At 38.5% G+C, this 13,233-nt stretch overlaps 1 protein-coding gene across 1 annotated transcript; it reads right to left on the bottom strand.

The window, feature by feature from the left end:
- Window positions 1-2,725: 2,725 nt before the first annotated feature.
- On the bottom strand, window positions 2,726-11,406 carry DYNLT3 (dynein light chain Tctex-type 3). The gene is made up of 5 exons (XM_008019598.3): window positions 11,287-11,406; window positions 10,096-10,137; window positions 5,601-5,724; window positions 4,845-4,922; window positions 2,726-4,549 (listed from the first exon to the last, which is right to left on the bottom strand). Exons 1-5 carry the CDS (start codon window positions 11,314-11,316, stop codon window positions 4,473-4,475), a joined length of 351 nt encoding a protein of 116 aa, XP_008017789.2. The 5' UTR covers window positions 11,317-11,406; the 3' UTR covers window positions 2,726-4,472.
- Between the last annotated feature and the right edge of the window lie 1,827 nt (window positions 11,407-13,233).

Here is a 13,233-nt window from a genome sequence, read left to right as displayed (position 1 = left end):
GTAGGTGATTAAGTTATGAGTATGGAGCCCTCATGATTGGGATTACTGCCCTTACAAAAGAGACCCCAGAGAGCTGCCTTGCTCCTTCCACCTTGTGAGTACACAGCTAGAGGCTGTCGTTTATGAGGCAGGAAGCAGGCTCTCACTAGACTGAATCTGTCAGTGCCTTGATCTTGGACTTCTCAACCTCCAGAACTGTGAGAAATAAATTCTTATTGTTTATAAGTCACCCAGTTTATGGTAATTTGTTATAGAAGCCCAAACCGACTAAGCCAATGGCATTCATGAAAAATGTATCTAAAAAGATAAAGCATTCAATAAAATTAAAAGGTATGCATTTGCCATAAAGTTGAATATTTATTACTAGATAAGCCCAGGCAACAAATTCCCTGACCCAGTTGGGGGTAGCTGTGAAGGAACTTTCTGATATGGTTCTCATCTTTTAAGGATCCCAGAATGGGGGTGGTTGCCCACATTTTGTCTTCCATAGGGACGAGATATATCATACTAGCAGTCCTGCAAGTGTCTGTACAGGATACTAGCTTTAACCGTGAGATCCTCAGAAGCCATTTGGGGAGAGGACATTCTTCATGAAGCAATTGGGGCTATTTCTATCTAGACCTGAATTGTCAATACATCATATATATCCAAGAATGATGTGGAATGATATTCAGTGGGACCACAGGGAGAATTACAGTTTGCAAATACACAAAGTGGGCTAGAGTCTCCTAAACTACTGATGTTAAGGCATATTGATGATAGTCATCTAAATCTTTTAAGAGATGAATGTTTAAGATCTTTTTGGATGGGCAGGATGGGCAGGGTGGCTCACGCTTGTAATCCCAGCATTTCGAGGCCGAGGCGAGTGGATCACTTGAGGTCAGGAGTTCAAGACCATCCTGGCCAACATGGCAAAATCTCATCTCTACTAAAAATAGAAAAATTAGCCAAGTGTCATGGCACGTGCCTATAGTTCCAGCTACTCGGGAGGCTGAGGCAGGAGAATCACTTGAACCTGGCAGGCGGAGGTTGCAGTGAGCCGAAATCGCACCACTGCACTCCAGCCTGGGCGACAGAGCGAGACTCCACCTACAAAAACAAAAAATAAAAAAATAAAAAAATTTCATAAATGTGCAAAGATTAACTTTACAGAATTACTTGACATTGAATCCTCTTTAACCACAAATGTAGCTCCACCTATCTAGGTTATAAAACAAATGCCCCTTGGGTAGATTCTAGCACATGAGGTAAAATTTATTTACCTCTTAATCTTTTATTTTTTTAAATTAATTAATTTATTTTTTTTGAGATGAAGTCTGGCTCTGTCGCCCAGGCTGGAGTGCAATGGCACGATCTTGGCTCACTGCAACCTCCACCTCTGGTTTCAAGCGATTCTCTTGCCTCCGCCTGTCGAGTAGCTTGGACTACAGGCATGCGCCACCACACCAAGGTAATTTTTGTATTTTTAGTAGAGACAGGGTTTTGCCATGTAGGCCAGGCTGGTCTCAAACTCCTGCCCTCAGGTGATCCACCTGCCTCAGTCTCCCAAAGTGCTGGGATTACAGGCATGAGCCACCATGCCCAGCCTTAATCTTTGCTTTGGTATCTGCTATAAGAATGACTTCTGCCACAAAAAGTCACACACATTTCTCCCACTTAAAAAAAAAAAAAACTGTTATCAAAAATAGAGAACTATTTTTACTCAAACTTTGAAAATATAATCCTGGACATACTAGGATTAAAGAATGTGATGATGAAAGCAGGTAGTAATAATATATTCAATGAATCATAATTAGGTAACACTCAACTTGGAAAGAAGAGCAGAAAGTACTTTCACTAGAGAAATCGTAATGAGAGGTTGCCATCATTTAGGCAGCGTATGGGTACTTTACAAACATAAAATTAGAATGTTACAAAAATCCTTTGAATACCCTAATTTTACAAACTTAAAGTCCTTAATTAAAAACAACAACACAATTGTAAGTTGACAAATAAGAAAAAATCCCTTGCAAAAAATAATCATTAAAAATAATCTGTAGTAGTTACAGAATATATTTTTACACTGACTTATGAAAATGAAATTTTGTGTTAAAATCGTAAAGTAAAAGGCATAAAATAGAAGCTATTAATTATGTTGTAATGTACTGGATTTGGGTTGCTATTTTAATGATATTTATTCTGCATAATATTCTTTTTCTTTCTCTTTCTTTCTTCTTTCTTCTTTCTTTCTTTCTTTCTTTCTTTCTTTCTTTCTTTCTTTCTTTCTTTCTTTCTTTCTTCTTTCTTTCTTTTTCTTTCTTTCTTTTTCCTCCCTCCCTCCCTCCCTCCCTCCTTCCTTCCTTCCTTCTTTCCTTCCTCTCTCTCTCTTTCTTTCTTTCATCTTGGTTTGTCGCCCAGGTTGGAGTACAGTGGTGTGATCTCGGCTCACTGCGATCTCCGCCACCCAGGTTCAAGCAATTCTCCTGCCTCAGCCTCCTGAGTAGCTGGGATTAGAGATGTGTGCCACCATGCCTGGCTAATTTTTGTATTTTTAAGACAGACGGGGCCTCACCCTGTTGGCCAAGCTTGTCTCAAATTCCTGACCTCAAATAATCCACCTGCCTCCCAAAGTGCTGTGATTACACAGGTGTGAGCCACCACCCCCAGCATTTCTTCTATTTAGAATTTCTCATAGCAAGCAGAATGCCATTTCTCTAACTATTAAATGATTATCCAGAAGCAAAAGTACAGCACAGGAAGATAATATTTATTATATTTTAACTAGAAACAGAGCAGATAGCAAGTTCACGAGGTATGATTTTTTTTTTTCTTAAATTAGGCTTAAACAACAATAATAAAAAACAAGTCTGCATATATATTTTGGTCACTATTATACTCTTCCAGGGCACAAAAGCCAGCAGCATAAAGAAACATGAATAATGACTGAGAATTTTTGATGTGCCAAAAACAAAGATCACTGCATTAAACTCCTTTATTTTGTTATTACTATTCTTAAACATTGAACAATTATTAATTATGGTTATTCGGCAAAATATCAAACATGCACATAGTATTCCTACAAGAATATTGCCTTAATATTGTCAATATTAACACAAAGCTTATTCCTCTCCAAAATTCAATGAGTTATGGTTCCACTCTCTATATGTATTAGTGTTAGTGGTAATAGGCAAAACTGATTTTGTTTTCAGGGTTAAGTAGCAGATTGACTTCACATTTGGTGGCCAGCTGTGTACCCTAATTTTCATCTATTTTCTTAATAAATTTAATTACATTTCATAAGCCCTGAGATAACGTGCTAATGATTGTATACTTTTAATCTATACTTTATTCCACTCAATTTGAACCCCATATAATAAGTCTTTTAAATTATTTACAGATGGTTGTAACTAAAGCAATGACAAAATTTACTACTTGTATAGATAAGACTGATAATAAGGCCTTTAACTAAGAGTTGCATATTTTATATGCACTTTTAACTTGCTAGGAGCAACTCTTAAAATTACATCTATAATTCTGTCAGAAAACAGTAAGTGCTTTTCATTTTGCTTACTTCTATACGTGTAACCAGATTCACTTTTTTCCTCCCTTGTAAAACAACTATTTTCTTTTCCTTCCCCAAATATTAATACTTGTCTTCCAACTGAACAATTGCTAAAAGGAACTTAGCATTTGCACAGCACATTGACAACTATAGTGCTTAGCAGAGACATATGCCCATAATAGGCATCTGATAAATGTTTGTTCCACATGGAATGAGTGAATTGTAAGGCAGCTGTTTGAGTCATTACTGTTCATCATATACTGCAACTAATTTTATTTAACTAGGAAATTCAGTTCACCAGATTTAATTTACCCTCAAGTGTAAATCCAAAAATTTGAAATTTTAAAAAAATTGATTTACTAAACCTCATAAAAAGTAAACAAGTTAATCATAGTTGTTACTATCCTATTCGTTGATAGAAAATTTAAAAAAAATTATTACTTTCCACTAAATATTAAGTACAACTAAGTGAGGGGAAGAAAGTTTTAAAAAACTAAAAGATGTTAGCTAATTCTTATCATTTTCTCCACATTTATCCTTGTAGCTTTTTTGTTCATATATTTATTCCTGTTAACTTCTCTAGCTGAAAGAGAACTTTATTATCTGAATGTAGTTCCCCATCACCTTAGGTACAAAATATTAGTGAAAAGCTGGTGTAAATGTAAGATTGTATTTTCATGTCATGCCATATTTCTAAATTTATTTTTTGCTAGCATTACATTTTTCCTATTTAAATGATGCTGTATAGAATATGAGCTAATCTGCCAATGACTATGATATTGCTTGCTGATAATATCAGTTTTTGTTGATAGCTTTAAAGCATATTGCACGCTTGTCATCTAGCACACTAGTAAACAACTATTACTCTTTTTGGAAAGGATACACTGACAAATTCCTAAGTTAATGGCTTTAGCCCAACATTTTTAGTCAGTTAAAGAACAATAGCAATGGCAAAAACATTGACAATACAGTTCATGGTCCGGTTCTCCCATCTTACGGTACAGGTTCCTGAAACACACAAAAAAAGGATTTTGAAATACCAGCAAAACGTAAAAATTTATATATACACACACACACACATATACACACACATTTTTCTCATGTTTTAATATCTTATTTCCTTCAACCTGTTAAGTTTTCACATTTCACACCAGTCTGAAGGTATACTTGTTACTAGGTACAAAGCAATACTGTTGATAGTCTTTTCAGAATTTAATTAGAATTAAATAAGTATTTGATTAAAAAGTGCAGTTGGACTTTGCTAAAAGTTGGATTTTGTGTAAATCAGCTTAAGATCTCTTACCATCAGATGTGGTATCCCAAAAGCAGGAGCTGGCTGTGTGAAAGCCATATGCGCTCTTCTGGACCACTGCACAGGTCACTGCAAATAAAGTCACAGAATGAGGACACTTACAGACAAAGGGAAAGAGAACCAAGGTCAAAGTGTGTGAGTTCAGAGCTCTACAAGCTTTAAAAAAAATAAAAATAAAAATAAAAAATAACAGAAAACAAAGCATTCAGCAAATAGATTGAAAAATAAATAAATAAATAAAAGCCTCTCATCTTTATCTAGCATCATGATTTTGACCCCACTGGATTCAGTTGGTTTTCTGACCATTGCCATTACCACTGGTGATTGTATTGTTGGAAAAATACCAAATTCTGTGCTTTGTACCATGGGCAGAATTCAGACACAGAAATGCAGGAAATGTTCCACTTTATAAACAGCTGCTGTGTGGAATCACAGATAAAGAGGCATGGGACTACTGAAAGAAACACAGTTGAGCTAAGAGGGGGGTCTCAGTGGAAAGAAAGAACTGATGGAAATGCAAAGGGTGATGCTACCAAAGACAAGCAGCTCAAACTGCCTTTGAGTAGTGAAAGATCTTCATCTTTTAAGTATTATTATAGCTTATCTTTGAATAAGTAAATCAGAAGGTCCTTTATACCCTGTTAGTATCCAACTTAAAGGTCTATTGTTCATATACCTTCTCAAAATTCAGAGAAAATCACAATGACAAAGGCAAGTGAACTAGTGAGGAAGGATACTGATACTTACCAATATATTTATAAGCTTTTCCCAACTTAACCAAATGTGTTAAGGATTGTTCCACTATGCTTGCGGTCCACTGGTTGATGTTGTTGTGATTATAATCTTCACCACCTAAAACCCCATCTACACACTAAAAGGGCACAGAGGACAGTTAATTTAGTCAGTAAAACTGTTCAAAAAGAACAAGTTTTACACAAATTGCAGTGAAAAATTTATTGAAAACATAAAATATACTTATAGCTCAATAAGGCATCTTAGAAAATATACACTTGGTAAATATTGATTACGCACTGTCTCTAATTGCTTAAGAGTTTTGAAAGAGTTTCCACATGCATTATCTCACTCTATGAGATACTATGGGCCATATAAAGATAAATATGTCATGGTTTCTGTGTAAATAACTTAATCTAGCAGAGAAGCTAATAAAAAATTCAAATATATATAACACTAGGAAGACTAATGATAAATTATGTAATAAAATTGTGGTGGAGAAATTAAAAGGTGATATCAATTGGTTAATAAGTAGCTTTGAAATAGCTGGGATTTGAACTAGGGCTCACGTGCTAGAAACAGGATGGGACTAATTTAAAAACATAATTCTTATGCATAATAATTATATTCTCATTCATACTATGTGATTGTTTAGCTATGAAACAACTAGCACACCCACCACTGAAAGTAAATAAAAGTGTTCTAGAAAGATAAAGTCAAATATCATAATTTCCCATAGTGCTTAATTTCATCCACTTCTGATGCCTGATTAAAAGCACTGGCTCTAGTATCACAATCCTAGGTTTTAAGGCCTGCTTTGACACCTATCTGCTGTGTGACCTTTAGCAAGTGACTTAACCCCTTCAAATCCCTATTTTCCTAATCCTTATAGAAAGGATAACAGCATCATCTTACCAGGTTGCTGTTAGGATGAAATGAGACAATGAATACCAAGTGCTCAGTGACTAGCACAGAGTTAGCATATAAACAATGTTAACTACTATTATCATATTGCTGCTGTTATATTTTACATTTGAGTGATTAAAATTGGACAATAAAGCACTCATTTAATTCATTTTTAGAATCTAACACACACATGCACCTTCATTTACTATAATTAGACTCATTTAATTCATTTTTAGAATCTAGCTCAATAATGCACACATACACACACATGCAGCTTTATTTACTATGATTAGACCACAGTAAATATTTATAAAGGCACTACTACAAAATCTTAAGTTGGATAGTATAAAATCTTCACTAATGATGAAATATAAAAAGAGAAATTAAATACTTTAGCAGGGTTGACAAAAGTAATGTGGCTCAAATTTTTCTCCTAGAAAGCTCAATAACATGAGAAAGTAAGAAGGGTAGTGGCTTAAGGATCAGGGGAATAGAATTTTAATTCTGGCTTTACCATTCCTAAGCTGGTGACCTTCGGACAAACCTATTCCTCTCTTGAGATCACCTTTCCTTAAGGATAAAGTAAGAGCACTCATTTTTCTTTCAGGTTATTTAGTAGGACCACTCCAAGTTTTGCTCTAAACAGCAGAAAACACCATGGGGTGTGGGTGCCACTGGAAATAGCCCTGCTAATTACTATTAATTAACATTTAGCCTAATTAATTACATTAACACGGAGGCCCATGAGACAATGAGGTCCTTAAACAGCTCTGTATTCTCAGCGCTAAACTTAGCACTTAGCAGGTATTCAACAAATGTTGTTGAAGCAATATTGATTTTGATATACTCGCTGGGTATCTTAAATACACTTTAGACTAAGTTCTAAGTTAATTTCATTTGTAGCTCATTTTTTCTTTGATGATTTTATTGGGAAGCAATTTCTATTACTAACAATAAAGAAAATGTATGCATATTACTGATAAATGGGTGTCTCTGAGTTCAGAAGGAAAAACATATCAGCACAGGGGCTCAGAGCAAGAAATCAAAGGAAAGAAAATATAAGATTAATAAGACAATAAGATCAGTAAGGAAATCAGAAATAACTGCTGAAATTATGTAATCATCTAGGAAGTGCTGAACTGTTTTAAAATGTTGCTCATTCTCAGGCATTTCCAATGCCTCAATGGAAGTGTTTCAATGGCAAAAGAGGCTTGGTTCATGGGAAGAGGAAAGATAGACGTTTAGCTGCAAGTAACCTGTAGCAAAGCTGAGTTTCTTTGTAGTCTCATATTTCATATAAAAATTCAAGAGAAGCTTCCTTTTGACTACATAATGCATCAGAGTTTGTTTTTATTTAAAAACGTTTTCAGTTACATTACTTATATTACTTAACTCCCTCTCACAAATATTCAAGAAAAACTGATGATCCAAAATGCATCCAGTGACTTCTAGCACCACCTAGCCACTGCCGAGTATGCATTTCCCAGTTGAAAAAGCATGACTCTTTTAATTTGACATAATATTAAAGTAACAGACATATGGTTTGAAAAATCCAGTGGAACAGAAAAGCTTAGAACGCAAAGAGTCTCCTTCCCACCCTTTCCTTTCCCATCCCCAGTCCCATTCCCCAGAGGAAACTCATCAGTGTACAACTGTTTTTATTTCTTCTAAGGGTTACTTACGTATCTCCAAATAATGTTTATGTCACTATTTCCTGATTTATGAATTATAGGCAACATCCATATAACTCCTACTATGATAGATGAGAATTTGGTTCCCTCAGACTACCCGCCCCCTTCTCTCAATATAAGTGAAATCACAATTTTTTAACTTAAGTCTATTTACACTGTTAGAAACATGTTTCTTTTCCACTCTAGATGTTTTCTTCCACACAGAGGATTGTTCTTTAACATTCCTGGCCTCTTGTCCTGTCAGTTATTCCTCCCCATGGAGGTGAAATGAGCTACCTGGTTGGTGGGTGATAACCATTGTTCTAACATCTCATTTGGGAGAGCCAGTCTCCCAAATGTGTTGAACTTGGGCTTTAGTTTCTCCTTCCCTCTCCACCCAAACAAATGAAAGGCACCAGCCTGAACAAGTGTTTCTCTCTGCTGACTCAAACTTTCTCTTGGATGACTCTTCCCAGGGCTGAACTGAATGGGAGTTAGCAAAACAAGCTACAATCACCAAACTAGTTTTTATCAGTAATAAAGGTGGTATTTTGTTCTCTTTCTATTGGCTCCTTTTTCTTTTCATTTGGTTCAGAACTTAAGGAAGAAGGCACTATTTAAATGGAATCCCAAATAACGCAGCATTCTTTCTTCTATGTTCCATCAACCAAGGACAGTCTTTCCGACTTTCCACTTTGAAAACTAAGATCACTCCCTTCTCATTACCTCCACTCCTTCTTCCACCTCCCAGTTTCCCTCATTTGTGCTTTTACATTGTAAAGGTATTAAAAACCTTTGCTTTCTACTTTTAATAATTAAATACTCCAAGGCTACATAGATAGAACGCATAATTCTGAAGGATTAAAATATGGCAGGATTTTCAGGTGCCTGTCTAGTCCTCTCAGACCTTGAGTTAATTCTCGCTGTGTAAGGCCAGACCTGGGTGTTAAAAAAATACCTTTCCCATACTGTAGTCTGTATGTGATACCTCTAAAATAATGAAAGTTCCCCTGCAGAATTAACTCCCAAAGACAATTTCTTTTCTATTTGCCTAAAAGGAGTTTCAAATATTTTTCTTAAAATTTTGATTTACTATCATATCAATGTTTAAAAGATGTTAAGTGATCATTTCTCCAATTATATTGGGCAAAAAAGTGTACATGCCCAAAGGCAGATATTTCTAGGGCTTTTGTTATCTATTTTACATAATATACATATATATTATACATATACTTTACATTATAAAAGTTGACATGTGTGCACATATATATATACACATACATATACTTTTATAGCATTAACATTTAAAATAATGTTCGCCTTCTGGAATAAAAGTTATTTTATCCAAAAGACAGGGCATCAATTTTAAACCAGTTTTCTAGACTAAGAAAATCCTTAAGCATCTCTTTCAGAATAAGCCCCAAGATGCTGATAGCACACAACAAAACACAGAAGGACCCCTATAAAGAATGAGTGGATAAATATTTAAAATATTGTTCTTGGCCTGGTGTGGTGGTTCACGCCTGTAATCCCAGCACTTTGGGAGGCCAAGGCAGGTGAATCACCTGAGGTCAGGAATTCGAACCCAGCCTGACCAATATGGTGAAACCCCATCTCTGCTAAAAATACAAAAACTGGCCGGGTGTGGTGGTGGACGCCTGTAGTCCCAGCTACTTGGGAGGCTGAGACAGGAGAATTGCTTGAACCCAGGAGGTGGAGGTTGCAGTGAGCCGAGATCGTGCCACTGTTCTCCAGCATGGGCGATAGAGCAAGACTCTGTCTCAAAAAACAATAAAATAAAATAAAATAAAATAAAGCAAAATCTTGTTATTTTAACAGTAAGGTTTCTAAGTTTGTACTGAAACTCAAAATATAGCTTTTAAAAGTCTCCACCAATGCAGCAAGCTTCAAGAGAAGCAAAATGTATGACTCACCTCTTTGACAATATTGTGGGCTTCCTCAGCATTGAAGCCAACCTAAAGGGGAAACAAAAGGTAAAGCTGCTTTCAACACAGGCTTGCAGATATGACGCTACACAGAATATCCTAGGCTGGCCTAGACAGGTGTTAGTGACAGGAGACCACAGTGATAAAGGGCATCGGGTCTACAGAAGGGGCCAATCTTGCCTCTAAACACTTAAAAATACTGAATGTTTTCCCTACCTACCTCCCTGGAGATTGACTCATGAGGTCTGGGGAGAGCCTGCAAGTCTATATATTTTTTTAAAAGTGCTTTATACTGGTGATTCTAATGAACATCCTAGATTAAGAATCATTGTATTGTAACACGTAGGAAATAAGCAAGAGGTGGCTATGAAGATGTTATGTGTTATAAGAATATAGATATGGTTTCAGCTAAGTGAGAGAACGAAGTGGTTCATAAGAAGAGAATGCTTAATAGACTATTTTCAATTTTGTTTTTAACTTATGCTAGGCAAAAATTTATAGGCAAAAATACCTTTCCCAAATTAAAGACTATGAAAATACTTAATAACTCAAGATTAATATCACTTTAGTACTATACAGTAGTCTGACAACTTAAGTCTTTTCTTTGGAGTCCCCATCAATAACAGGAAGATGACAACTGATATTATGGGGTTCTGGTGAGGGTGGGGAAAGCCTGAGTCAGCAAGCAAGGGCTCGTAATCCATAAAGCACCTCCTTCCAGCCCACCCAGGCAAGCATTACCGGGAGCAGGAGTGGCAGTGCCACCAGGACCCCGAGACCCCGAGCCATGGGGGCTGCAGCACCTGCACTGAGGAAGCCAAGGGACGGAGGAAGCAGCGGGAAGACCCGTTTTCAAGGCCCGCCCGGTAGGAGGGCGGCGCCCGTCACCCCATGCCCACTCCTCGCACCCAAGTCAGGCCTCGTCCTCCCAACCCTGCCCCGACCCCACCGTCTGATCCGCGCGCTCCTGGCCACCCCTGCCACCCCGAATCTCAGGACTTCGGAGTGGGGAGAACGGGTAGGGCGGGGCGGGTCCCTGGCCCAGCGGAGAGGACCCGGGCTCGGAGGACGCCGCACCCCAACTCTTGGGGCCGCCCTCGCTGGAAGACCACTCGGCAAGAGCCCCGCGCAGAGGAAGGCAGGAGTGGGGGGCGCTCCCAGGTAGCCAAGGGGCGGTACCTCGTCGCAGTGGCGATGGTACTCCTCCATGGTAGCGCCGGCTCTCCCTGGGGGCGGAGCGACGCGCCGGTGGAGCACCGCGGCCGCGCACTGGCCTCCGGGGAGGCCCCACCCCCGTTTATGGCCTAGGGCCTTTCCCTACGCATTCCCCGCCTTTGTGTCGCAGTGGCGTCACCTGGCAGCGCTGGGCGGGCTCCGGGCAACGCCAGGCGTCACTTCAGGCCACGCACTTCTTCCTTGCTTCCTCTGCCCTTTCTGGAAACAAGGGATGAATGTTAAAGAACTGGGAATGTCGCCAGTGTGGATCAGATGGGGTGACCTGTGGCAGTTAGTCTAGACTCCACACTATTGGTTGAGTGCCCACTGCTGTGATTACTTGCATGTATTTGTTCATTCACCATCATCTGGCACATAAATGTAGTTAATTTCGTGGTAAATCAGTCACTTTGATTTGTCCACTTACTAGCTATGTTACTTGGAAAAATTCACCTCCCACAGCCTCAGTTTTCTCATATGGAAACTTACCATCATACCTATTTCACTACTGGTTGTAAGGATCAGATGAGATGCTGTGTACACGGCTCCTAAAGTAGATGCTTCTCAGCAAGAGAACAATGGCTACATTTTAAAATAAATGTAGTAATTTTAAATTAGTAATTTTAAAATAAATTACTAATTTCCAGAGGATCCTAGACACTTCCTCAAAACCTCACAATAAGTCAGAAGAGTTAATTCTTCCATCACTGCTTTTATCAAGATGAAACTGAGGTATAGAGAATTTAATTTTGCCCAAGGTCATACATCCAGTAGGGTGTAGAAAAGGGACTTGAGCTCAAGTAGTCTGATAGCAGAGCCCAAGCTCTTAACCACGGTATTATTTTCCTATTGCTACTGTAACAAATTACCAGAAATGTAGTGCCTTAAGGCAGCACAGATCTGTTCTCTTACAGTTCTGTTACCAGTGGAGAGTGTCCAGGTTCTTGGCGCTTTGGACAAAGAATTGGATAAAACGCACAAACAAAGCAAGGAAAGAATGAAGCAACAAAAGCAGAGATGTATTGAAAACGAAAGTACACTCTACAGGGTGGGAGTGGGCAGAGAAGCTGCTCAAGGGCCGGGATCCAGAATCTTCTGTGGTTCAAATACCCCCTAGAGGTTTCCCATTGGCCACTTGGTGTGCATCCCATGTAAATGAAATAGTAGCCCACAATCAGAGGCTGAAGTGAAGTTACAAAGGCCACAGTCTTATGCAAACATCTGATTGGTTGCAAGAAAGCAACCATCAGAGGCTAAAATGAAATTACAAAGTTGCACTTCTATTCAAAGACTTGGCCCATAATCAGTTTGATTGGTTGCAGACAGCAACCAATCAGAGGCTGAAGTTACAAAGTCACACTCCTATGCAAGTGTCTGATTGGTTGCAAAAAACAATTTGCAAATGTCTAATTGGTTGTAAAAAGCAACCAATCAGAGGTAGTTTAAATTTCCCATCTGCCCCGCAGAAAAGGTGGGGGTTTGCAAGAATAGCCTCTGGTCCTTTTGTTACTTAGGCATGGAAGGTTAGGGTTTTCCTTTTATTTTTATTTTTATTTTTTTTGGGACAGAGTTTCTCTCTTGTTGCCCAGGTTGGAGTGCAATGACGTAATCTCGGCTCACCCACCGCAACCTCCGCCTCCCGGTTTCAAGCAATTCTCCTGCCTCAGCCTTCTGAGTAGCTGAGATTACAGGCATGCACCACCACGCCCAGCTAATTTTGTATTTTTAGTAGAGACGGGGTTTCTCCATGTTGGTCAGGTTGGTCTCGAACTCCCGACTTCATCAACCTCAGGTGATCTGCCTGCCTCAGCCTCCCAAAGTTCTGAGATTACAGGCATGAGTCACTGCGCCCGGCCAGGGTTTTCCTTTCAATTTAGTTCTAGGAAGTCCGCGTGAAACAGTTTTAAGTTC

This window comes from Chlorocebus sabaeus, chromosome X (genome assembly GCF_047675955.1).
Source record: "Chlorocebus sabaeus isolate Y175 chromosome X, mChlSab1.0.hap1, whole genome shotgun sequence".
Classification (NCBI taxonomy): domain Eukaryota; kingdom Metazoa; phylum Chordata; class Mammalia; order Primates; family Cercopithecidae; genus Chlorocebus; species Chlorocebus sabaeus.
The sequence above is the reverse complement of the archived record's forward strand: the minus strand, read 5'-3'. Positions and strand labels throughout refer to the sequence as shown.

Coding starts and splice junctions, on each gene's coding strand:
- DYNLT3 (XM_008019598.3), bottom strand. CDS start 11,316: ATGGAGGAGTACCATCGCCACTGCGACGAG. Junction 10,138..11,286: donor ACCATCGCCACTGCGACGAG/GTACCGCCCCTT, acceptor TTTCCCCTTTAG/GTTGGCTTCAATGCTGAGGA. Junction 5,725..10,095: donor CCCACAATATTGTCAAAGAG/GTGAGTCATACA, acceptor GTGCCCTTTTAG/TGTGTAGATGGGGTTTTAGG.